The following is a 27,457-nucleotide window of genomic DNA, read 5'->3' as shown; positions in this document are numbered from 1 at the left end:
GAGTCAAAAGTTTCAAGTCTGGGATGTTTTACTGTGTGGTTCGTGGGACATTCTGACCTGTATATACTGACGAAATGTACTGACTTTTGTGATTTTATGGCTGTACACCATTAAAAGCAGCTTCAGTCACCACTTCAGTCCAGGATCATCATTATTTCTTCTATTTTGACTTTCACCACATAGTTTTATGCAGTTAAGGTAACATGTTCCTGTCTATCTATCCATCTATTGCGAGACACCCAACAAACAGATCATCTCCATGTCGCCCAGTCCCCTGCCATTTTACTGCTCTCCCCTCAGCTCATAGCCTCCTTTCTCATATAATTTTCCACTTCACCCCTTCATCTCAACGTGTCCTTCCCTGCCTAATGTGGTTAACTGGTTATTCTTGTTACATATGATGATCATCATTGTGCAAAGGCTTTGCCTTTCCAATGGCTTCTCTTTAAGTGCCTCTTCCTATTCGCGACTGAACTGGTTTATCTTCTTTATTTTCACATCCGATATATAATTTATTTTGATTTTTCTACATGACTAAATAGGAAATTTCCTATTATATCTGTTTTGTCTTTAACTTATGGTTGTTGCTGCCTTTGATCTTTGGCTCTGATCCCAGGCAGGTGTGGGCAAAACAAAGCAAAATGAATAATGTCCTCTAACTCTGCACCACACATCTCTGATTCTTTTGTAAATCTTTTTCTGTCCTTTAGTTGCAGTGCGTTCATTCTTGCTTTAAACTGAGTTGCTGAAATTGGGGCATTATCGTATAATTATGTCCTCTTCACACTTTAGTTCACTCTTCCACTTCTTAGAAATAAAAAGGTTTGAGTTGGTCATTTCATCTGCATTCCACTTTGCTGTATCCCATTTCCTTATCAGTTCTCTTATATCCTCATTCTTCTTTGTTGTTACTATGTAAATCCAGTCCTGTTTCTCCCATATATCTGGAGATGTCATGAAACCATTTGTATTTCTTTTTTTGCATTTTTGATATAATCTGTCTTATGTAATTTCTGCAGTTTCTTTCACTTTCATTTCCTTCATGAAATCTGCTTCTCATGTATTGAATTTTTCCTTCCATTTTCCATGCTGACATTAATGAGGCTTCCATTTCTCCTCCTTGGCTGGTATTTATTATGTTTCAGCCTGTAAATGAGTATGATTATTTTTTTATGGCATAATTTTGCCTAATTAGAGGGTCTTCTGTGACCTTTCCATCACAGATCCTTCATTTAGTATTTAGTAAATAAGGAAGGGGTATACTCCAGGTCATATCTGCAATCACATGTGTTGTACACTATGTTAACTAGGTTAAGTTCAGTTCAGTTAGGTTAGATTAGATTGTTCAGTATAGCTGCAGTAACTACAGATATATATTTGCAGAACCACTTTTTGCCTTGTAATGCCCTGTGTTTGTGTTTAAGGATGGGTGGAAGAGTGCTGGAGGTGTGTGTTGACTGTGTGGAGTCGGCAGTGGCAGCTGTTGAGGGAGGTGCAGACCGCTTGGAGCTGTGTGCTGCCTTGTCTGAGGGCGGCCTTACCCCAACCACAGGCCTCCTAGTGGCTGTGAAGAAGCATATCAACAGACCAGTCCATGTGTATGCTTTGTTGTTGTTGCCTCATTTGCTTACCTAGTGATAGTAAAGAAGCTAGGGAGTCAGAGTTCATAAAGAGTGCCTCTTCTTAAATGCTGAGTCTCATATTAGTTGTAATGAGTCCTTGAAAGAATTAATGTTCTCACTTGTCACTGCCTTTTCCAAGAGACTGTTTCATTTACACATCAACATGGTGGACAGGAGACTGAAGTTGCCCTTCATCAATCCACTATCCCTCTATTGGGGATTGGAAGGGAGTTGAGGTATGCTTGTATAACCAGACTGTGAAACTACCTGGTTATACTGAATCAATGCCACCACGTGAAGGCATCTCCTCTCAGCACAAATGAGTCACTTTTGTCTCCATCAACCTGATTATTTCAGAATTATTTTAATACTGATATTCCCAGGTGACTTTTATTCATCTTAGGAGAGCAGTGAACATAAGAAAGTGTCCAAGAAGCTCTCTCTCTCTCTCTCTCTCTCTCTCTCTCTCTAATATACACCAGTATTTATATATATATATAGCCTCTGTGGTACAGTGGTAAAGTGTGCATTTTCGTACACTGAAGTGTAATAGGAAAAGTGTATGGTAGGATACTTATTGACAGAGTTAGGGAAAGAACAGAAGAATTAGTTGGAGAAGAGCAGGGAGGCTTTAGGAAGGGAAGAGGTTGTGTAGATCAGATATTCATTCTTAGATCTTTAGTGGAAAAGTTTCTAGAGAAGGGAAAGAAGTTGTATGCGGCTTTCATGGATTTGGAGAAAGCATATGACAGAGTGGATAGACAAGGATTGTGGAAAGTATTAAGAATAAATGGAGTAGATGGGAAGTTGTTGAATGCTGTGAAGAGTATGTATGATGGTGCTAAGGCTGCAGTGCATGTGGATGGTGAACTGAGTGAATTTTTCTCTTTGAAGGTTGGGTTGAAACAGGGATGTGTCATGTCTCCATGGTTGTTCAATCTGTACATAGATGGGGTAATAAAAGAGGTACAAGGTAGGGCAGTGCATGTTGGAGTGGCCCTGGTGAGTGAGGGTAATGTTTGGAAACTCCCTGTACTGTTGTTTGCAGATGATACTGTGTTGTTGAGTGAAGACGAAGGGGAGCTGCAAGGCTTGGTGGATGAGTTTGGGAGAGTGTGTAAGAAACGGAATCTAAAGGTGAATGTAGGGAAGAGTAAAATGATGGTCTTTGAGAGAGATGAAGTTAGTGAATGTACAGTGAGGTTAGACAGTGAGGAAATGGAAAATGTGAGTACATTTCAGTACTTGGATAGTGTGATGAGTAAGGATGGAGGTTTGGAGGGTGAAGTGCTTGAAAGGGTACAGCAGGGAAGAAAGGTTGCTGGTTCCTTGAAAGCAGTGATAAGAAACAGGGAAGTGATCTTGGATGTGAAAAAGTTACTACATGACAGTATTGTGATACCAACTCTAACGTATGGAAGTGAAGCTTGGACGTTGTTGGAAGGACACAAGTCAAGAGTGAGAGGAGTGGAAATGAGTTATTTAAGAGGAGGCTGTGGAGTCACATGGAGAGACAGACTGACAAATGAGGATATAAAGGAGCATTGTGGTGTGGATGTGGATGTGATAGGAAGCATTAGGAGGAACACACTGAGGTGGTTTGGCCATATGGAGAGGATGGAAGATGAGAGACTGATGAGGAGAGTGTATGTGAGTGAGGTGGAGGAGGGGCAGAGGGAGGGGGAGGCCGAGGATGAGATGGAGGGATGGAGTGGAGAGGAATATGAGAGAGGTGGGTGTGAGTTGGGAGCAGGGCAGTGAAATGGCGGGGGACAGGGTGACATGGAGGCGACTTGTTTGTGGCCACCCCATACGGGATTGAGGCGTCTGGCAATAGATAGATGGATAGAAGAACGAGGATTTGCACCCCGCCAGGGTAAAAAACTTTGGAAGCGTTCTTCTGACCACGTACTGCATTGGCAGACACAAGGGGTGCTGTGGTTGAACCAGTGTCGCATACAATAAAGTATGCTTGCACCCAGTCGGTTTGCGTGGGCCGATTACACATGGTTCACAGACTACACACACATCCAAAGCCACTCCAACACAATAATTACACTTACAAGCACTTCTCACCCTACATACAGTCTCTACGGGACAGCCTAAGCCACTTGGTAGAGATACATTGGCTGTATTGTCCCCACTTTGGTAGGGATATGCCGGTCCTGCAGTGGACACTCAAACAGCTGATGAGATGAGATGAGATGAGATATATATATCCATCTATCATCCAATCCTATGTTCCCCCATGAGGAGTGTAGGAGCCAGGGGCAAGGCAAATTGGTCCTGACATTTAAGATGAGAGTGACCAGCCTCACTCATCCCTGAGTGGTATTTGTGTGAGCAATAAACCCCAACCATCCAATGGATATAAACCCACACAGGCTCAATCTGATTGGATCACCCTAATTACCCACTAAACCACCATGCGCCATAATTTGGTTATATGGTTATCAGTGAAATGGCGGGGGACAGGGCGACGTGGAGGCAATTTGTTTGTGGCCACCCAATATGGGATTAAGGCGTCTGGCAGGAGAGAGATGGATAGATGGTTACCACCCAGAGCAGTAAATGGTTTCGTGAAGTACAGGAAACCACTTGGCTCGTTACGCAGTGTTGAGTCATCCATAGGCAGAAGGAAGAGGAAAGAATGAAGGAAAAAGACAGAAGAGGGAATGTAAAGTCACCCACAGGCAGAAGGAGGAGGAAAGAATGAAGGAAATAAAGACAGATGAGGAAGGAGGGAAGAGAGTGGATGGTGAGTGCTCCATCAGCTGTCATATACGATGCATACATACATATATATATATATATATATATATATATATATATATATATATATATATATATATATATATATCTATTGCCAGACACCATAATCCCATAAAGGGTGGCCACTTGACTTTGAGTTATTGGTTTTACGGGGAGGGACACTAACCCTCCACCAACCCACTTGTTGACACGTAAGGAGCACGTATGGGTTGGTTATATGGTTACCACCCAGCATTGTAAATGATTTCTTGGCTTACAGGAAACCATTTGGCTTGTCACTCAATGTAAAGCCACCTGTAAAGGAAAGAAGAACAATAAGAAGTGACAGGAAAGATGGGAGAAATAGGAAGAGAGGAGGACAGGCACAGAAAAAGAATGATAAAGGCTAAGGAAGAAGTAGGCAGCACTACATCAAGTGATTGGATGATGGTTGCCACCACCTACCACCAATATATATATATATATATATATATATATATATATATATATATATATATATATATATATATATATATATATATATATATATACTGTATGTATTTTAGTTTTATGCTAACCTGATGTTCACCAATGACCCATGTGTGGACTTGAACCTCTGACCCTTTGGCCAAAGTGGAGTGCTTTAACCCACTGAGCCACAGCTGCTGTATCTGTACAGTATACAGCAACCCCTCAATTATCCAGAAGCTCTGTATCCAGTCATGCTCCGTATACGGATGTTAGGTTTTGGCTTTATTATACCCGTATCTGGATTTATTTGTCTAACTGGACATAAAACTTCCAGCTTTGACCGCTGGCCGACCTACAAAGTCAAAATCATCTGTTGGGTGGCTTGCTGATCTCTGTTCACATATGGTTAAGAAACCATAACCCACAAGCTGAGCTAAAATGGCTGTCCGGGTCCCTACTGAATAGTTTTTTTTTTTTTTTTTTTAATGCGAGGAAGAAGGAACCAAAGGCCATGGCCCGCAGTAACAGTTCCTTCCAAGAGAAAAACAAAATACAATAGAGAGCCAAATTCAAGATCCGATCATTTTGAGATGCCTGGACACACTGCGTTTGAAAGACTGGAGATCATAGGCAGCAGGAAATACAGACAGAGGGAGACAGTTCCAGAGCTGACCTGTTGCATAAATGAAAGACTGGGAGTAACGGTTAACTCTTGCATTAGAGAGTTGGACAGAAAAGGGATGAGAGTTTGCTGCCAGACGGGTGCTAGCGCCCGTCGTAGAGGTGGAGGAACGCAAGCAGACAGTTCAGAGGAGCAGTGACCATTAAAGTAGCGATAGAAAAGAGATAAAGATGCAACAGTGCGGCGAAGAGACAGAGGTTGAAGGGAGTCAGTAAGAGGAGGAGAGTTAATGAGACGAAAAGCCTTTGACTCCACCCTATTGAGAAGAGCTGTATGTGGGGAGCCTCCCCACACATGAGAGTTGTACTCCACACAGGGGCGGATAAAACCTCTGTATAGAGTCAACAATTGTGCAGGGGTAAAGAAAGAGCGGAGTCGGCTTAGCACACCCAATCTCTTGGAAGCAGATTTTACAAGAGATGTAATATGATCTTTCCAAGATAAGTCCTGAGTAAATGAAACCCCAAGCATGTTCAAGGATGATGCAGGATTAAGCTGAATATTATTAAACATTAATGGGTATACCTGTGGAAGATTTTGTCGGGTTGATAGGTGTAAGAACTGAGTCTTAGATGCATTAAAGACAACCATATTATTTTTACCCCAGTCAGCGATACGAGCCAAGTCAGACATTAGGTGTGCCATAGCCTCATCCCTTGTTTCTTGAAGTAACTGTTGAGATGGGCGTTGCGGGAACCGAATGGAAAGGTGAAGGGTGGAGTCATCAGCGTATGAGTGGATAGGGTTAGATGTACAGCTTAGAAGATCATTGATGAATAAAAGGAAGAGAGTTGGTGATAGGACAGAGCCCTGAGGAACACCACTGTTGATAGATCTAGGAGAAGAACGATGGCCGTCTACAACAGCGGCTATAGAACGACCAGAAAGGAAGCTAGCGATGAAGGCACAGATAGAAGGATAGAAACCGTAGGAGGGCAGTTTGGAAATTAAAGATTTATGCCAGACTCGATCGAAAGCCTTTGAGATGTCAAGTGCAATGGCAAAGGTTTCGCCAAAGTCCCGAAAGGAGGATGACCAGGAGTCTGAAAGGTAGGTGAGAAGATCGCCAGTGGAGCGTCCCTGACGGAACCCATACTGACGATCGGAAAGAAGGTTGTGATATGAAAGATGCCTTAAAATTTTTCTATTAAGAATTGACTCAAAAACTTTTGAAATACAGGACGTTAAAGCAATTGGACGATAGTTGGAGGGTTGGGAGTGGTCACCCTTCTTTGGGACTGGCTGAATGAGAGCAAACTTCCAGCAAGAAGGAAAGGTACAAGTTGACAGACAAAGGCGAAAGAGTTTGCCTAGGCAGGGTGTAAGCACAGAAGCACAGTTCTTGAGAACAACAGGAGGGACCCCATCAGGCCCATATGCCTTGTTAGTACTGAGGCCAGTGATGGCAGAAAATACATCAACTGAAAAAATTTTAATGTCAGCCATGAGGAAGTCAGAGGGGAGAAGTGATGGAGGAACAGCACCGGAATCGTCTAAGGTGGAATTGGAGGAGAAAGTCTGTGCGAAGAGATCTGCTTTATCAGTAGAAGAAATAGCTACAGAACCATCAGAGTAGAAAAGAGGAGGGAAGGATGATGAGGTAAAGTTGTTAGAAAGATTTTTGGCAAGGTGCCAGAAGGAGCGGGAAGAATTCGAGTTGGAGAGTTGAGAGCATTTAGTATGGATGAAATTATTTTTAGTAGAGCGAAGAACAGACTTAGCACGATTCCGGGCAGAAACGTAAAGATGATGTGATTCAGGGGTGGGTTGGCTCCGGTACCTTTTGTAGGCCCTCTCCTTGTTGCGGACAGCATTAGAACAAGCGTGATTAAACCAAGGCTTTCTTGCGTTAGTCAAAGGATATGAGAAAGGAATGTATGCTTCCATGCCCGAGAGAATAACCTCCGTAATGCGCGAGGCACACTCAGATGGCTCCCGGCCATGGAAGCAATAATCATTCCAGGGAAAATCAAAGAAGTACTGCCTGAGGGCCTCCCAGTTCGCGGCTCCAAAATGCCACAGACAACGTTTCCCTGGAGGGTCCACAGGCCGTACCGGAGTGATAGGACAGGTTAAGGTAATAAGGTTGTGATCGGAGGAGCCCAACGGAGAGAAAAGATTAACAGAGTAAGCAGAAGGATTAGTTGTGAGGAAGAGGTCAAGTATGTTGGAGCTCTCTCCAAGGCGGTCAGGGATTCGGGTAGGATGCTGTACAAGCTGCTCTAGGTCATTAAGGATAGAAAAGATGTAGGCTTGTTCACCAGGTGGATCCGTGAAAGGAGAGGAGAGCCAAAGGTGGTGGTGAACATTGAAATCTCCAAGAATGGAGATTTCAGAGAAAGGAAAAATGGACAGAATGTGTTCCATCGTAGAAGTAAGATAGTCGAAGAATTTTTGATAGTCAGTAGAATTAGGGGATAAGTAAACAGCACAGATATATTTAGTCAGAGAATGACAGGAAAGCCAAAGCCAGAGTGTGGAGAATTCAGAAGAATCAAGTTCAGGAACACGAGAGCAAGATAAGTCGTTGCGAATGTATACACAACAGCCACCTTTGGCTTTGAAATGAGTATAGAGAAAGTAGGAGGATACAGAAAAGGGTTTGCTGTCGGTTGCCTCAGACAGCTGAGTCTCCGTCAGAAAAAGAAGGTGAGGTTTAGAGGAGGAGAGGTGGTGCTCAACAGAGCGAAAGTTAGATGAAAGGCCGCGAATGTTGCAGAAATGAAGAAGAAGAGAGTCAGACAGTGGTTCCAGGCACCTCGAGTCGTCACCGGGAGAGGGGCAGATGGCGGGGGCATTTATGGTCCCCCCCCTGGGGACTCCGAGGCTTGATTAATAGACGCCATTTTTGTTGATTTTTGAAAAGGAAGTGTAGTGTGTACTGTGCATGTAGTTTGGTGAAGATAGTTAGAGAGATTTGTACTGGAGAGCATGCTGGCCTACTCTCTGTGTAACTGAGACACTGAAAAAGTTCAGCAAAGGGGGATGGTCAGGAACTAGTCCTGAGGGCTGATGAAACGGGAGCTCCAGCACTCCCTGTCATCAGCTTTCCATCCACCTCGGGAGTACTGCCCTGCTCGACTGGTGCTACAGTCTACTCCTCAGAAAGTTGTCAGGCTCTCAGGATCACTGGTAACGTACGGTACCACCAGCACGCGAGTAATACCAGTTGGAACTCACAGCTGACTTAAAACACCTGTCTGCTTCCTCACCGAATGGTGAACGTCCTCTGGCCAGCCTCGCTTCTCCCCCATCCCCCTGTCCCTCCTTCATCCCTTTCTATGCTCCCTGCTGTCAGGACCCAAGCTTATCTCCATCCCCTCCTTGGTCCTCAGTCCTTCCCCCACCATCATGTCGACTACCGTCCACCAGTGTGTTTTTAAAGTTTTTGGTGATTTATTCAAATACTGTTGTTCATATCAAAATTCTGGGGAAATAGCAGTCAGATAGATTATTTTCTGGTTAGGAGGGCCGATAGGAGGTTAGTGAGGGATGTTAAAGTTATAGGAGGTGAGGAGTGTGTGCAGCAGCACAAACTATTGATTCATGATATAGTGCTTAAAGAACAAGTGATGAAAAAGAGGACTTATGTACCTAGGAGGAAAATATGGAAGCTGAAAAACCAAGCAGTAAGGGATGCTTTCTATAGCGAGTTGAGGAGAGTGGTGGCTGAACAGGGAGCTGTAGACAGAGGCGTTAATGAACAGTACAGAGCCCTCAAGAACAATTTCTTGAGAGTTACTGATGTAACATGCGGCTGGACAAGAGGACCACCAAGACATAAAGTAACTTGGTGGTGGGATGAGGGTGTAGAAGCTGCAATTAAGGAGAAAAGAAGGCTTTTCCGGGAATGGAAGAAAGGTGGTAGCAAAGAGGAATATTTGGCTGCCAAGCGTAGGGCTAGAAGAGAGGTATACAGGGCAAAGTCTGAGTCACAGAGACAATTACTTGATAACCTAAATCATGGGGAAAGAAAAAATTTATTTAGGGTGGCAGGTCAGGTGAAGAGGGATAATCGGGATATCATAGGTGAGCAGTGTGTGAAGAATGATGAAGGAAGGATAGTGGTGAACAGTGAGGATATTAAAGATGCATGGAGAAAGCATTATAACCGGTTGTTGAATGAGGAGTTTGACTGGAACAGGGAAGGTTTGGAGCCAGCAGATCCAGTGTCTGGCCCTTGGCCTTTGATTGATACTGCTACTCTGAGTAAGGCAATAGGCAGGATGAGGGTGGGGAAGGCAGCAGGTGTGTCTGGGTTGACTGCCGAAATGTTGAAGGCCTCAGGCGATATAGGGGTGAGTTTAGTCACTGACCTGATAAATAGGATTATTTATGAGTGTGTTGTCCCAGATGATTGGCTGAAGAGTGTAATTGTAAGTGTGTATAAAGGGAAGGGTTATGCCCTGGAAAGAGGAAATTATAGAGGTATAAAGCTTTTAGATCAGATAATGAAGGTAATGGAGAGAGTTTTAGAAGGTATGATTAGAGAAAGAGTGAATATTGATGAGATGCAGTTTGGGTTTATGCCAGGTAGAGGGACCACTGATGCCATATTCATTGTTCGACAGCTTCAGGAAAAATATATTGGTAGGAGAAGGGACCTTTATTTTGTTTTTGTTGATTTGGAAAAGGCCTTTGACAGAGTCCCTAGAGAGGTGGTGAAGTGGGCAATGAGAAAGCTTGGCTTGGAGGAGTGGCTGGTTAGGGTGGTTATGGCCATGTATGTGGGTGCTCACACCCAGGTGAGAGTGAATGGAGATTTGAGTGATGAGTTTTCCGTGAATGTTGGTGTGCATCAGGGGTCAGTCTTGAGTCCCATGTTGTTTATCATGGTACTTGAAGCCCTTTCACGTGACTTTAGAAACGGACTCCCGTGGGAGTTATTGTATGCTGATGATTTGGTGTTGATTGCAGAGAATGAAAGGGAGGCGGAGGAAAGGTTTAGGAAGTGGAGAGATGGTATGGGGCAAAAGGGTTTAAGGGTAAATACAGATAAAACAAAAGTGATGATATCTAGGGTTGGTGGCGGTACTGTCAAAGACGAGGGAGAGTGGCCATGTGCAGTTTGCCACAAGGGCGTGGGAAGTAATTCCATCTTGTGCGGTGTGTGTGATAAATGGGTGCATAAGAGATGTAGTGGTATCAGAGGTAGACTGCGAGATAATGCTGATTTTATGTGTACGGCGTGCCGAGGTGAGCAGGTGGAGATTGTCAGACGTGAAAGGATTGAACTTGCAGGTGAATCTCTTGAGTGTGTGGAAGAGTTTTGTTATTTGGGAGACATGTTGTGTGCTGGAGGTGGGGCTGGAACTATCTCTGTGGCTTGGGTGAGAAGTGGTTGGAAGAAGTTCAGGGAGCTCTTGCCTCTCCTGACATTGAGAGGGCTCTCCCTACGTGCTAAGGGGTCTTTGTATGCAGCATGTGTTAGGAGTGTAATGCTGTATGGCAGTGAGACCTGGGCAGTGAGGGAGGAAGATATTCGCCAGCTCAGACATACAGAAATGTCAATGATTAGGTGGATGTGCAGTGCGTCCCTGCGTCCAAGGCCTGGAGGGGCTGGGTTTACAATGGAAGAGTTGAGAGGTAGGATGGGACTGGAGTGTATTGGTGTTGTGATGAGGAGAGGTAGATTGAGGTGGTTTGGACATGTGGAGAGGATGGGGGATGATAATTGGGTGAGGAAGGTGAGAAGTGTTAATATTGGGGGTGGGGTTATGAGGGGTAGATTGAGAAAGACATGGGACGAGGTCATTAAGTGTGACCTTAGGGTTAAGGGACTGAACAGGGAGGCTGCAATGGATCGTGCAGCATGGAGAGCCGCCATTAGGTGACCAAGGCTGACACATGCAAGCATGTTGGAGCCTTTAAAAACAAAAACGATTAAAAACGAAAACCACAAGAAAGCTCATAAAATTCTGCATCTAGACATATGCTTAGCTCTTGCATGGTGCAAGCAAATTTTTGCATTAGCAGGTTGGGAAGTTTTTAGAAGGTATTTTTTACTCTTGAACAGATTATATTTTCACTGCATTTCTGTATGTTACTCATCAGTTTTGTGTGTCTTTATCAGCTTATAGTACAAACACTAGCAAAGATGATGGTACACAATTCATACCAATATAACCAATTTCCAAGGGCATATATATAGATTCAAAAACTTTTGAAACACAGGGTGTTAAGGCTATTGGGCAATAGTTAGGGGGAAGGGAATAGTCACCCTTCTTTCGGACAGGGTGAATGAGAACAAACTTCCAGCAGTTACAACACTATGCAGTTATATATATGCTTAGATAATATAATTTATTCAGTAATCGTTCATTAATAAGACTCCTTTATAATGGTTGATTCATTGATCACATTTTTAACCATGATCAGAATTGATAACAGTACACAAAAAATGTACAGTAGTATATACAGTATTAGCTAATTAGAGTAAAGGAAGAATAAAAATGAAGGCTTTTCTTGTTCTCATACATCCTCGCCCAGGTCTACCGTTGCCGGGAGGGATAGCTCCCTCCTGTAACCTAGCGGGGCTTTATGGCCTTTGATGCCTAGCTCGGGGAATTCATTTCTTCTCTTACAAATAATTCTCATTGCAAAATCATGATTGAATATAAAGTTCTAGTATTACCAACTACAGTATTACTTCATCTTTGTTATACTGTAAAAGTCCTGTCTTTCGGCAACCAATGTCTCGGAAAATCCGATGTTTTTAAGAAATAGTCCCATTCTGAGAGTTTTCTGGCTTTTCAGCACATTTTCCGACAGGAATTGGTACATGGCAGTTTTGAAAACGGCGCCGTATTTGTCACGCATCTTGTGTAGTGAGTTCACAGACTTTACTCCTCCCATAAGGCTTACTGGCTAGCTACCAGCACTCTTGGATGAGATGGTATGAGTGGTGTGTACAAGTCTCTCGTGTATATGGCCACCACCTCTGTCGTTGTGAGTTGTCACTTTCGAAATCAGGGTGAACTTTGTCTTGGCTTTACTCTGTTTTTCGGGTACTTAGCGTTGGAAAATGGCTTCAGCAAGTGGACAGCTTTCTCCTGTGATGAAGAAACACACATATAAGGTACTTCCTGTTTCACAAAAGCTAGAATTACTGAAGAAATTGGAAGCTGGTGTTGCAAGAAAGAAATTAATGGAAGAGTTCAACATGAGCTCTTCCACGATTTATAATAAAACGAAAACAAAAGTGTGATCTCTGCAAGTTTGTGTCTAAAGGTTTGAGTGGCTCATCAATCAAATGAAAGGTCATGAAAAAGCCTAAGTTGATTGAGGTTGATGAAGTGTTATACAAGTGGTTTGTGGTGCACGCTGAGAAGGGAAACCTGTGTCAGGCCCAGTGATAATAGAGAAGGCCAGGATGTTTTATGAGAAAATGAACATAGCTGAACTGTGTGCCTTCTCAGGTGGTTGGCTTAGGAATTTTAAGTAACAGCATGGCATCAGGCAGCTGGATGTTAGTGGTAAAACCCAGTCTGCTGATGCTGATGCTCCCAAATGCTACAGCCAAACGTTTTTTGAGCTAATCAGAGAGCATGGATTACTGCCATGCCAAATTCATAATGCAGACGAGACTGGCCTATTTTTCAAGAGTATGCCTGAGAGAACTTTGGCTGGGGCTGGTGAAAAGGCTACAAAGGGCTTCAAACACAACAAGGAGTGCCTAACAAAGTTGATGTGTGCAAATGCTTCCGGTACACACAAGTGAAAACTGTTTGTTATAGGCAAATACAAGAACCCAAGGGCATTGAAAAAATGTGCATTTGCCTGTGTGGTACAATGCTCAGTCAAATGCCTGGATGACTGCAGAAGCTTTTAGCAACTGGTTCCATTATTATTTTGTACCAGCAGTGACAGCTAACCTTGAGAAAGAGGGTCTACCTGCCGACTCTAAGGTTGTCCTCCTCCCCAACAGTTGCAGAGCTCATCCTCCCACACATGAACTCATCAATGGGAACATTTTCCCGGTGTACCTGCCACCTAATGTTACCTCTTTGATACATCCAACGGACCAAGAGGTGATCCAGAAATTCAGGAGTTCCTACCGGGCATCATTTACATGGAATTTGTTGAATTCATCCCAGGCTCTTCAAAAATTTCAGTGGGCATTCAACATCAAGGATGCGAAGTTTATGGCAGCTATGGCTTGGGATGACGTTGCAAAGTTGTCTTTGCAATGATGCTGGTGGAAACTGTGGCCAGGGGCAATGTTCCAAGACGATGAGGAAGATGAAGAGATGTTTGATGGCTTTGGTGACAATAGGACCAGCAAAACGCAAAGCATGCTTAAGACTGTTCAGGGTGCTCCTAAATCCAACGTCTTGAGCCAGCTTACTGAGGGTGAACTTGCTGAGTGGGTGGACGAAAATCCACCAGTAAATGAGGAGCAGACTGACCAGCAGATAATCATAAGTGTAACAAAACCTGACACTCTGGAGGCTAAACAGGAAGACAGTGATGGTGAGGAGGAAAAAGAGCAAGAGAAAGTCTCATGGAAGGAGGCTGAAAAAGGCCTCAATACATTTCTCAAGTTTGCTGAGGGCTCTTCTCATTACAGTCCTGCCTAAGTGATGAACTTTCACCTGCTCTACCGAGATTTTCAGACAAAAGAGCAGCATCATTTAAGCAGGTGACACTGTATGAACTGTTTGAGAAAGCTGCCAAAAGAAACTTGTCATCTGCCACTTCCTCCCGATCACCAACAACAAGCCCTGAATCTTCAATACCTTCATGAGAACCAGTGGAAGAAATAAACTTAAAAGAGGAGGTTGGCAATCCCAAGCCTATTGCAGGGCCTTCTACTGCTCGGGGTCCCTACCAGCAGTAAACTACACATCAGCACGTGTACATAATAGTAAATACACCTAGGTTAAGGTAAGGTTCTGTTTTTTCTATTATTAAACATACTTAAAATATGTTGCTCATTGAATACTGTATTTATTGCTTATGTTTGACAAAAAACACATGCTAGAATTGCATCCACTCATTCGTTGCAGGCCTTGTATCCTATGCACAAGCCCAGCCATCAGCGCCTTCCAGCCATAGCCTACACTCAGATCAACCATACATACACTTCATATGTATAGTGCTGTATAAATACACCCTGGTTAAGTAAGTTTTTTTTTTTTCTATCATAAAAAAAAAACATATGTTGCTTACTGAATATTACAGTACTGCATAATGTTGACAAAAAAATACATGCTAGAATGCATTCATTCTTCGTTTGCAGGCCCAGAATCAAGCTCACACTTGCAGTCCCAACCCAGATCATCTATACACACACTTCATATGCACAAATATGCCTTGGTTAGAGTTAGTTTGTGTTTTCTATAAATAAATACACAAAAAATACATTGTGTATTGATTATTCATTGCTTATAGTTTACAAAAATCACACATTAGAAAGCATCCAACATTTCGGCAAAATCATTGTTTTGGCATCTGTTCGGTCCTGAAGGGTGCCAAAAGACAGGACTTCTACTGTACTCTTTTTTTAACATTAACTTGGCCTGAAATTGCCATCTTTCCATCATGAATGCTCAGTTGTAATGATTAATACTAGAATATGGTGGTAATCACAGTGAAGTGTTATGGGAAGGAGGTAGATCCATAGTGTTATCTTTTTCTGCCATTTAGCTATACGAAATAAGTTACAAAATTATGAAAATCTGAGTAAGGTTAAGGTGAAAAAACAACAGTAACAGGAACTGAGGTGAATACCGTAAGCTTGTCATGTGGTGAATAGTATACAGTCAGCTTGTGAATGGATTGATAATTTTTTGGCAGTATGGCAGCACAACAAGTTTCTTCAGCAAAAATCCTTAACCCCTATCAGTTCAGTTGATGGCCATATGTAGTCAAATTAGAAATATATGTAACTAGTGACCAAGGAGACTCATTTCTGTTTCATAACTGAGCATAATAGAGCTTCTTGCAACCACAAATAATTTTTTTAAGCCATGATCGCACCCAGTTATGTCAGGTAAAAACAAATGAACTACGGCATAATTACTCTTAACTGGATAAATTGATCTGGTGGTAACTGCAGTAAAACATAGTTGCATCCCTTGAACTATGGGAGAGTCAGTAGGGCTGAGAATAGTGCTGCCATCTGAAGGTAGTGTAACCTTTGTGATATTTGCCATATTAATATATATATACAGTATATCACTGAGGTGGTTTGGCCATGTGGAGAGGATGGAGGGTGAAAGACTGACGAAGAGAGTGTATGTGAGTGAGGTGGAGGGGGAAAGAGGGAGGGGGAGGCCGAGGATGAGATGGAGAGATGGGGTGGAGAGGTATATGAGAGAGGGGGGTGTGAGTTGGGAGCAGGGGAGTGAAATGGCGGGGGACAGGGCGACTTGGAGGCGATTTGTTTGTGGCCACCCCAAACGGGATTGAGGCGTCTGGCAATAGATAGATAGATAGATAGATTTTCGTTTTCATTTTTGAAGGCTCCAACATGTTTGCATGCATCAGCCTTGGTCACCTAATGGCGGCTTTCCATGCTGCACAATCTATTGCAGCCTCCCTGTTCAGTCCCTTAACCCTGAGGTCACACTTAATGACCTCGTCTCATGCCTTTCTCGGTCTACCCCTCATAACCCCACCCCCAGTATTAACACTTCTCACCTTCTGTGCCCAGTTATCATCCCCCATCCTCTCCACATGCCCAAACCATCTCAGTCTACCTCTCCTCATCACAACATCAATACACTCCAGTTCCATCCTACCTCTCAACTCTTCCATCGTAAACCCAGCCCCCCCAGACCTTGCACGCAGGGACGCACTGCACATCCACCTAATCATTGTCATTTCTGTACATCTGAGCCTGCAAATATCCTCCTCCTTTACTGCCCGGGTCTCACTACCATACAGCATTACACTCCTAACACATGCTGCATACAAAGACCCCTTAGCACATAGGGCGAGTCCTCTCAACGTAAGGAGAGGCAACAGCACCCTGAACTTCTTCCAGCCACTTCTCACCCTAGCCACGGAGCTAGCTCCAGCCCACCTCCAGCACACAACATGTCTCCCAAATAACAAAACTCTTCCACACACTCAAGAGACTCACCAGCAAGTTCAGTCCTTTCACGCCTGACAATCTCCACCTGCTCTCTCTGACATGCCATACACATAAAATCAGCATCTACATCTCTTGTGCACCCGTTTATCACAAAGACTGCACAAGATGGAATTACTTCCCACGCCCTTGTGGCAGACTGCACATGGCCACTTTCCCTCATCTTTGACACAACTGCCACAAACCCTAGATATCATCACTTTTGTTTTATCTGCATTTACCCTTAAGCCTTTGTGCCCCATACCATCTCTCCCCTTCCTAAATCTTTCCTCCTCCTCCCTTTCATTTTGTGCAATCAACACCAAATCATCAGCATACAACATCTCCTACAGGAGTCCGTTTCTGAAGTCACGTGAGAGGGCTTCAAGTATGTACCATGATAAACAACATGAGACTCAAAACTGACCCCTGATGCACACCAACGTTCACGGAAAACTCATCGCTCAAATCTCTATTCACTCTTACCTGGGCGCGAGCACCCATATACATAGCCATAACCACCCTAACCAGCCACTTCTCCAAGCCAAGCTTTCTCACTGCCCACTTCACCACCTCTCTAGGGACTCTGTCAAAGGCCTTTTCCAAATCAACACAAACAAATACAGATCTCTTTTCTCCCTAATATATTTTTCCTGATGCTGTCGAACAATGAATATGGCATCAGTGGTCCCCCTGCCTGGCATAAACCCAAACTGCATCTCATCAATATTCACTCTTTCTCTAATCATACCGTCTAGAACTCTCTTCATTATCTGATTTAAAAGTTTTATACCTCTATAATTTACTCTTTCCAGGGCATCACCCTTCCCTTTATACCATCCATCCATCCATTGCCAGATGCCATGTATCCCAAACGGGGTGGCCGAGGGCTTAGAGTTAATTGTTTTACAGGGAGGGGCACTAATCCTCCACCAACCCCACTTGACACGTAGGGAGTTATGCCAACAGCATCTGGTGTTCCCAGGCAGTCACCCATCCAAGTACTAACCAGACCCAATGTTGCTTAACTTCGCTGATCGGACGGGAAGCGGTGTACTCAACGTGGCATGGCCGTTGGCTACATATTTATAATTACACTCTTCAACCAATCATCTGGGACAACACACTCATATATAATTATATTTATCAGATCAGTGACTAACCTCACCCCTGTATCTCCTGAGGCCTTCAACATTTTGGCAGTCAACCCAAACACACCTGCTGCCTTCCCCACCTGCATCTTGCCTATTGGCTCACTCACAGTAGCAGTGTCAATCAAAGACCAAGGGTCAACCACTGGATCTGCTGGCTCCAAACCTTCCCTGTCCTAGTCAAACTCCTCGTTCAACAACCGGCTATAATGCTCTCTCCATGCATCGTTAATATCTCCACTGTTCACCACTACCCTTCCTTCATCATTCTTCACACACTGTTTACCTGTAATATCCCGATTATCCCTCTTTATCTGATTTGCCACCTTAAATATCATATTTTTCCTTTCCCCATGATTTAGGGTATCAAGTAAAAGTCTTTATGACTCAGACTTCACCCTGTATACCTTTCTTCTAGCCCTACACTTGGCAGCCGTATTCCTCCTTGTTACCACCCTTCTTCCATTCCCGAAAAAGCCTTCTTTTCTCCTTTACTGCAGCTTCTACACCCTCATCCCACCACCAAGTTACTTTACGTCTTGGTGGGCCTCTTGTCCAGCCGCAACATCAGTAACTCTCAAGAGGTTATTCTTGAGGGCTCTGTACTGTTCTTATTTTTTTAAGATACTGCAATCTTGGCCTATGTCACTCAAAGTTCAAGAGATGGTTGGAGTTTACTGATAATGTGATACCCCTAAGGGGTTAGCAACTGGTCACTCTTGCTTTACATATTTAGGCTGAGTAGCCTAGCCCCAGGTCCTTGCACTCCTGCTGGTGCAGTACTGGACTGGATGGTGGATGGATGGATTCTGCTTATGCAGATATACTGTATCTGCAGGTTCTGTATGGTTCGTCCCCGGGGTGGGCCAATGATATATTCTGAGGCTGAGATGGAGGTGATCATACATGATGCACAGGAACTGATCCAGGCTGGTGCTGATGGGCTTGTATTTGGAGCTTTAACCAATGATGGCACCATTGACAGTAAACTCTGCAAACTTTTCCGAGAGGTAAGGGTATATCGTTTGATAATCTAAACACCCTTCTGTTACTCTGGGTACTGCTCCACCTTCATAAAGTCCCTTTGCAGCCTTCATATAATTTTCTGTTACATATCAAGGTCTTCATAGCTTTGGCCTTGTCAGTCTTGAGCCACTCCACCTTTCACTTCTTTAACACATAAAACCTCTCTTTTCTATTACAGTGAGGTAGGTACTGAAAATCTTCCACCAGTTTTAGTTTCTTCCCTTTCACCAATTTGAATTCAGTTCATTTTTTCATACAGTCTGTATCCCCTCTAGTCCTGTTCCTCACAGAACCCCAAATCTCTCCCTCTACCAAATTATCCCCATTTTGTTTTCCTGGTTAGCATCTCCTCACAAATGTCTGGAACAAGGGTGGCACCTGTTGTTATATCAAATCTGAATTTGCAGTTGACACTGTTTTAAACTTCACTTCAACTAATTCTGATTACTCACTGTATAAACTAAATTATCTAAATATTACCAATTACTGTACCGTATATCTATGTAGTCTATCACTCCCCCAGTGCTTCTTCAGAACCCAGTGTATTTGACTTCATATCCTCACAGTTGAGTAACCTTAACCTTACCCTTAGCACCAAAATTACCATTTTGGGCAATTTTAATGTACATAATGTAGAATGGCTATCGCATTCTGCCAAGACTGATAATACCGGTCTCGAGTGCAAGCTGTTTGCAGAATCATTTAATCTTACATGATTGGTAAAGCAACCAGCCAGAATACCAGATAATTATGATCATAATGCCCATCTCTTGGATCTGTTCCTGACAAATAATCCAGATCAATACAGGATAGACGTACCACTTGGGCCCTCCGACCACAATCTCATGAAAGCCTCATTAGTCGGCTCCCCCAAACCTCCTGGTTCTGAACCTATCGAGGTGACCTGATGGCACTTTGATAGGGCAAACTGGGATGGATTTAGAAATTATCTTGCAGACATTCCATGGCAGTCTTTTTTCTTTAGTGATGTCAGTTCTACCCAGTCCCACATTAATGACTTGATATTAACTGGTATGGATTTATTCATACCAAGTCAACAGTTCACTAAAAGATCGAACTCTACAAAATTGTTTTATAGCAGCTGTGCCAGAGAAACTACCCCAAAGCCATTAGCATACTTAAAATTAAAAATATCTGAATCACTCTGTCAATTTAAAATTGCTAGAAACCATGCAGAAGCTGTAATAAGTCTCGCTAAATCAAACTTTCTTCAAAACCAAGCATCAGAACTACAGTACGTAACAGTCCTAATGACAACAGAATATTCTGGTCAACTCTCAGTTCTTTCAATAATGACTTTAACAAGTCATCACCCATTCCCTCACTAAAGTCTTCAGACAGTAACATTACAAATGACCCGTGAGGCAGAGCGAATATCCTTGCCAGTACATTTGCCAGAAATTCTGCCACATAGGAAGTCAGCCAGAATATCTCAGTACTAGAACTTGACTTCCCTGAAATTGTTCCACTTAAAATAAAGACTACATATGTAAAATCCATCCTAGACAATTTACCATCTAACAAAGAGCCAGGCCCAGATGGAATTCCTCCAGTTGTTTTGAAAAAGTGCTCCCCAGAACTTACCTCTGTTCTAGCTAAATTATTCAGACTGTGCATACGTACTTCTTCATTCCCTAATTCATGGAAAGAAGCCAATATCCACCCAATTCCAAAGAAAGGAAGTTCCGCTGATGCCTCTGGTGACAGACCAATAGCTATCACATTTCTCTTGGTAAAGTATTTGAAATTGTAATTAATAAGCACATCGTTAGACACCTTGAATCCAACAACTTAATTAGTGAAAGACAATATGGTATTTATCACGAAAGATCCACCATTGATATACTCAATCTCCTGACTCATACCATCCATCAGTCAATTGACCAACATGGAGAAACTCATGCAGTAGCCCTGGATATTTCTAAAGCTTTCAACAGAGTGTGGCACCATTCCCTGCCATCCAAACTCCCTTGCAATGGACTAACATCTTTTGCTTTTCCGCTTTCCTCATATCTCAATGACAGAAAAATGAGTAAAAGTAGATGATGTATATTCTAATTTCCATTCACTGCCGGCGTGCCACAAGGATCAGTTCTGGCGCCAACCCTATTCTTCACTCATATTAATGATCTTTTATCTGTCACCCCACAATCCCATCAATTTATATGCAGATGACTCAACACATCACAGTTCATTTACATTCAAACACCCATTTACAAAGTTTAATATATCCAACTCTCAACTCAGTGCAGCCATCTCCATAAATCAAGACTTAGATCACTGAATGGGGACAAAATAACCCTGCCTCATATAATGCTACTAAAACCAAATACAGTACAAGTCCCATTATTCGGCATCTATGGGACCAGGATGATGCCGAGAAATTAGATTTGCCGAATAATCAAAAACCTACCCACTCAGTACCTTAAATATATTGGTGAACACTTATCACCACTTATGGTACGGTATTACAACCGTGTTTGGAGAGAGTACTGTATACTGTACAATACTGCAATCAATACAGTACTATACCTGAATCTGAAATATATATATATACAGCATTAGTGAACATATACAAGGGTAATGACACAGTAGGCCTACAAGTCAGATAACACTTCCTGGATGGCCAAAATGATACGGAATATTACCTACCAGCTCAGTACATCACTTGTATTGGTGAACTCATCACTACATATATTATTACAAATATGTTTGGAGTGAGTACTGTATACAGTACTTTTTCCAAACAAAATAAAATAGTCGGAAAATTGCATAAAATAAAGGGATCTGAACTGGTAAGGTCTTTCTGATGAAAGTCATAAATTACGTTTAGCACTCACTCTTTTGCTCATTTTTTTTTTTTTTTTACATGTGAAAGGAGAGTACTGATGGAAACAGTAATGTATTCCATGAACCCTTTAATAACCTCCGACATTGAACAACCCTTAAAAGTACCGATGTCGAGTTAGTGAGCTATGGAAAAACTGTGAACAATTATGGGAATAACAAAGGTCACTGGTATGTTTACACGACTCTATGCTACGATTCCAAGCAGTCAGGGGGTCAGTTAATCTTAGATGTTTTTGCCAATTTGGTAAATGCACCGTAACTTTATCAATTCTCCAGTCAGTCATAACGAATCATAGCATGGGTTTAGGGAGCTAAATAACACATTTCTAGGTGCGCCAGACGATTATCTTCACATCTTATAAGAAAATGGAAGAAATTAAATCCCTTTCTGAGTACGTAAAGTTCTTCCATTCTTCTGAAATCAATAAATATTTCTTAAAAATGGGAAGATAATCGTCTGGCTCACCTAGCAATGTGTTATTTAGCTTCCTAAACCCATGCTATGATTCGCTATGAGTCACGGAAAGATTGATAAAGTTACGGTGTATTTACCAAATGGGCGAAAACATCTGAGATTAACCGACCGCCTAACTGCTTGGAATCGTAGCGTAGTCATGTAAACATACCACTGACCTTCGTTCCCTCCCCATAATTGTTCAGTTTTCTTTATAGCTCACACTAACTTAACATCACTGACATCGGTACTGTAAAAGGTTGTTCAGTGCCGGAGGTTATTAACCCTTTAACCACGGGTGTCATTCCAGAATGACATTGCAAAAACTGGACCAAACCGCAGGTGTCATTCTCGAATGTTTGTGAATATTTTGAATACCCCGCGTTTTTTCCGTGTGCCAATTGTTTCAAGGGAGAGTAGCTATCAAGTTCTTTCACTCCAGCCGACCCCCCCCCTCCCCCCCCCTGGGGCCCCACCTCCCACCCCCTGGGCCCCCCACCCCACCCCGGACCAAACACACATCAGTATCTGTCCAGCTGTGTGAGTGACAACACTGCTGATGTGGAAGTGAAGTGCAGGCAATTACAGTGCCTTTTACCTGCCTCAGTGAACACAGAGTGGGTGTTTATCGTATGTGCAGTGTTCATATATGTTTATAGTATTATTATCAGAATGAGGTTGGCATTTGGTAATGGTGTGTGAGGTTGGCATTTGGTAATGGTGTGTGGAGAGGGTGGGGGAATGGAGTCTCGGACCATCACTTAGTGATGGCCAAGGTAGAGCTGCAAAGAAAGTGGTTGAGGAGGCGAAGGGGAAGACAGGAGGAAGCAGCTCCTGTGAGAAGAGTGGAGAAATTGCAAGATAGTGAGAAGAGGACAGAGTATAAGAGCATAGTGGAAGAAAGATTGGGAAGGTATGAGCTAGAGCAGATGGAAGGGGTGGAAGACGTATGTAAGATATTCACGGAAGAGATAAGCACAGCGTGTGAGGCGGTTTGTGGAGTGAGGAGGAGATGCAAGGGTGTGCAAGGGACAGCATGGTGGAATGATGAGGTGAAACGAGCTGTGGAACAAAAGAAGAAGGCATATGGTGAATGGTTGGCGAGTAGAGGTAGGGGAGAAGATGAGAGAGAGAAGAGAGAGGTATATGTGAGCAGGAGAAGGGAGGTTAAGAGACTGGTGAAGGAGAGTAAGAAGAAAGTGGATGAAGAGTTTGGGAGGAATCTGAGTGTGAAATGGAGGGGGAGTAAGACATTGTTTTGGAAGGAGCTAAAGAAAGTAAGGCAGTGTGAAAGGGGAAATAGTAGAGGAGTGAAAGATAGGAATAATAGATTGTTGGTGGAGAAGAGAGAGAAATTGAGGAGATGGAAGGAGCACTTTGAGGATTTGTTGAATGTAGAGAGTGAGAGCAGTGTGAGTATAAGTGGTTGGGGAATGGCTGGGAGAAGAAGAGATGAGAGGAGGGAGGAAGAGATCAGTAGGTCGGAAGTAGTGGAAGCGATGAAGAAGATTAAGCTGGGAAAGGCCCCAGGAATTGATGGAGTGTGTGGTGAAATGCTTAGGTATGGGGGTGAGATTGTTGTGGAGTGGATATGGAAGTTGTGTAGATTGGCTTGGGAAGAGGGAAGGGTTCCAGAGGACTGGAAATCAGGTATAATTGTTCCTCTGTACAAAGGAAAATGGGAGAGAGAAGTATGTGGTAACCATAGGGGTATTTGCCTTCTTAGTGTGACTGGTAAAATATATGGTAGAATACTCATTGATAGGGTTAGGCATATGACAGAGGAGCTAGTTGGAGAGAAGAACAAGGGGGATTTAGGAAGGGAAAAGGGTGTGTAGATCAGATATTTGTTCTAAGATGTTTAGTGGAGAAGTATCTAGAGAAGGGAAGGAAAGTGTACGCTGCCTTCATGGACTTGGAGAAAGCTTATGACAGAATAGATAGGAAAGGTATGTGGAAGGTATTAAGAATATATGGAGTGGAGGGGAAATTGTTGAGTGCTGTGAAGAGTATGTACGAGGGAGCTAGGGCTACGGTGAGAGTGGATGGTGAGCTGAGTGAGTTCTTTGATCTCAATGTGGGACTGAAACAGGGGTGTGTGATGTCTCCATGGCTGTTTAATATATATATGGATGGGGTCGTAAAGGAGGTACAAGGTAGGGCAGTGGATGTGGGGGTGGCCCTAATGAATGAGGGTGAGATTTGGAAGCTTCCGGTGTTGCTGTTTGCTGATGATATAGTATTGTTGAGTGAAGATGAATGGGAGTTGCAAGGTTTGGTGAATGAATTTGGGACAGTGTGTAGGAGGAGGAAGCTGAAAGTTAATGTAAACAAAAGTAAAGTTATGGTGTTTGAGAGGAATGAAGTCACAGAGTGTGCAGTGAGGTTGGATGGTGAGGATATGGAGAATGTGAGTGCATTCAAGTACTTGGGTAGTGTGATGAGTAAGGATGGAACTTTGGGGGATGAAGTATGTGAAAGGGTACAGCAGGGAAGGAAGGTTGTTGGCACACTGAAAGCAGTGATGAGAAATAGGGAGGTGAGTATGGAAGTTAAGAAGTCACTGCATGATGGTATTGTGATCCCTACCCTGACGTATGGAAGCGAGGCGTGGACCTTGCAAGAGGGGAACAAGTCAAGAGTGAGAGCAGTGGAAATGAGTTACTTGAGAGGAGCATGTGGAGTGACATGGAGGGACAGGTTGACGAATGAAGTGAAGGAACGTTGTGGGGTAGATGTGGATGTGGTTGAAAAGATTAGGAGAAATACACTGAGGTGGTTTGGACATGTGGAGAGGATGGAGAATGAAAGACTGACTAAGAGGGTGTATGTAGGTGAGGTGGAGGGAGGGAGAGGGAGGGGTAGACCGAGGATGAGGTGGAGGGATGGAGTTGAGAGGTATATGAGGGAGGGGGGGGTGAGTTGGGGGGAGGGGAGTCAAATGGTGGGTGACAGAGTGACTTGGAGGCGTTTTGTCTGCGGCCACCCTTTGCGGGATTAGGGCGTCGGGCTATAGATAGATAGATAGTGTGAGCAAAAAATAGTGATTACAACACTGCTGATATGGCAGTGAAGTGCGGGCAATTACAGTGCCTTTTACCTGCCTCAGTGAACACAGAGTGGGTGTTTATCGTATGTGCAGTGTTCATATATATTTATAGTATTATTATCAGAATGAGGTTGGCATTTGGTAATGGTGTGTGAGCGAAAAATAGTGATTACAACACCGCTGATGTGGCAGTGAAGTGCGGGTAATGACAGTGCCTTTTACCTGCCTCAGTGAACACAGAGTGGGTGTTTATCGTATGTGCAGTGTTCATATATGTTTATAGTATTATTATCAGAATGAGGTTGGCATTTGGTAATGGTGTATGAGCGAAGGTAATGGTGTGTGAGCGAAAAATAGTGATTTTAGATCGCTCACTTCTAATGGCACTGCCCATCCAGTGATAGTCAACGAAATCATGAAACCTACATCATTGCAAAGCCGAAGGTTAGTACTTTCTAATGGTGCCTTATTTTTCGCTCTAGATTTATTCTGTGCAGAGTTACTGAAAGTGACAGTGATATACAGTGATGTGACAGTGACATGCTTTACCAATAATTGTATAATGGATAATGTAGTAATAAGGGATATTTTGCCTAGAAAAAATGTAAATATTGGCCAGTATAATAAGTGATATTGTAATAAGAGAATCTGCGGCACTTGTGTAATTCTGCGGCACTTGTGTAATTCTGTGATGCGACAGTGACGCAATATAGTAATAAGTGCAGTGTAAATATAATGTATATTGCCCAGATTATATGTAAAATAATATTAGAAGTTAGAAATAATGAAAAGATCGCCTGAAACGTCAGTGAGCGGGTGACGCCGCAGTGAAGTGCGGGCGCAGCCGCAGTGAAGTGCCTTTTACCTACCTCAGTGAACACAGAGTGGGTGTTTATCGTATGTGCAGTGTTCATATATGTTTATATTACTATTATCAGAGAGTGGTTGGCATTTGGTACTGGTGTGTGAGGCGTAAAATAGTGATTTTACACCCCTCACTTCTAATGGCTCTGCCCGTCCTGTGAAAGTCAAGAAAGTCATGAAACCTACATCAATGGAAAGCTGAAGGTTAGTACTTTCTAATGGTACCTAATTTTTTTCTCTAGCTTTATTCTGTGCAGAGTTATTAAGGTTTAAAGGTTTGTTTACACATGGCTGAAACCCCCGCGGGAGAGGACAGTCAGACCAAAACAATACCCGCGGTTAAAAGGTTAAAGGATTAATGGGATATATTACTGTTTGCATCAATGCTCTCTCTTTCACGTTAAGCACAAAAACAAACAAAAGAATGAGCACTAAATGTACGTTTAACTTTCATCAGAGAGACCTTAGCAATTCATATTCCTCCATATATTTTTAAGTATTTTTCTGACTTTAGGTTAGGTTAGGTTTGGTTAAATTATAAGGTACAGTTAAACTCGGTTAGGTTAGGTTCAGTTAAACAGGACAGTCCCTTCCACCATTATGCTGAGGAATAAAAATACTAGAGCTGTCACAGCCGTACAGCTAAAAACAACGGGGAAACTGATTTAACAAGCAACATTTATTTATGGTAATGCATTACAATGTCAGTGGTTCATGGGCTACTCAATTACCGGTGTCATTTTCAGGAAGGCATCAAGAATGAAAGAATTTCAAGAATTAGCGTGGGGGCTTGGAACGTAACCCTCGCTAATTTGGTGGGGGTGGTTACTGTAGTGTATGATACTGTGCAGTATTGTAATCAATACAGTACTATACCTGAATCTGAATAAAAATATAGAAATTAGTGAACATACAGAAGTGTAATGAAACATTAGGCCTACAAGCCACAGATAACACTTCCTAGACTGCCGAGATGATTCCGGACATCTGCCGAACAATCAATGATTTTCGTAAATGGGACTATTTCTCAAAACTGCCGAATTGTCGGATCTACCGAACAATCAACTGCCGAATAATAGGACTTTTACTGTATATACAGTTTACTAATAGACAGATATTGCCTGATTTGTATATTACCTTCAATGCTGCTAATATTTCCATCTCCAAAACTACTGATATTTTTTACTATACACTTAATCCCCTCAGTTGGACCTCTCATGCCAGATCACTTGCAAAAACCACCTCAAAGAAACTTGGATTATTGTACAAAGTCCATAACTTCTTCACTGACAAGCAGTTACCTGTAATGTATAGGAGTCATGTGTGCTCTTAGCTAGAATATTGCTCACCCTTGATGAATGAATGTGGAGAGGTTTCACTAAAACACTTGGCAAAATTCAGAACAAAGCAGTTGGAATTATTAATAACTCTGTTATAAA

General features: G+C 42.8%; 1 protein-coding gene and 1 non-coding gene across 2 annotated transcripts in view; one reads left to right on the top strand and one right to left on the bottom strand.

The window, feature by feature from the left end:
- Positions 1 to 27,457, top strand: part of LOC145400472 (PF03932 family protein CutC) — a 55,093-nt gene that overhangs the window by 6,330 nt on the left and 21,306 nt on the right. The window contains exons 2-3 of the mRNA XM_080272989.1: positions 1,425 to 1,598; positions 18,593 to 18,764. Of these exons, the coding sequence (XP_080129115.1) occupies positions 1,425 to 1,598; positions 18,593 to 18,764 (346 nt within the window). The remainder of the gene's footprint in view (positions 1 to 1,424; positions 1,599 to 18,592; positions 18,765 to 27,457) is intronic.
- On the bottom strand, positions 17,564 to 17,682 carry LOC145400574 (5S ribosomal RNA). Its single transcript, XR_013897458.1, has one exon. It is a non-coding gene; the product is annotated as a 5S ribosomal RNA (ribosomal RNA).

Source organism: Coenobita brevimanus, chromosome 52 (assembly GCF_032717465.1).
Source record: "Coenobita brevimanus isolate Jiangsu-jjx chromosome 52, ASM3271746v2, whole genome shotgun sequence".
In the NCBI taxonomy this organism is placed as follows: domain Eukaryota; kingdom Metazoa; phylum Arthropoda; class Malacostraca; order Decapoda; family Coenobitidae; genus Coenobita; species Coenobita brevimanus.
Note: the sequence above shows the minus strand (reverse complement) of the source record. Positions and strands in the feature narration are given on the sequence as shown.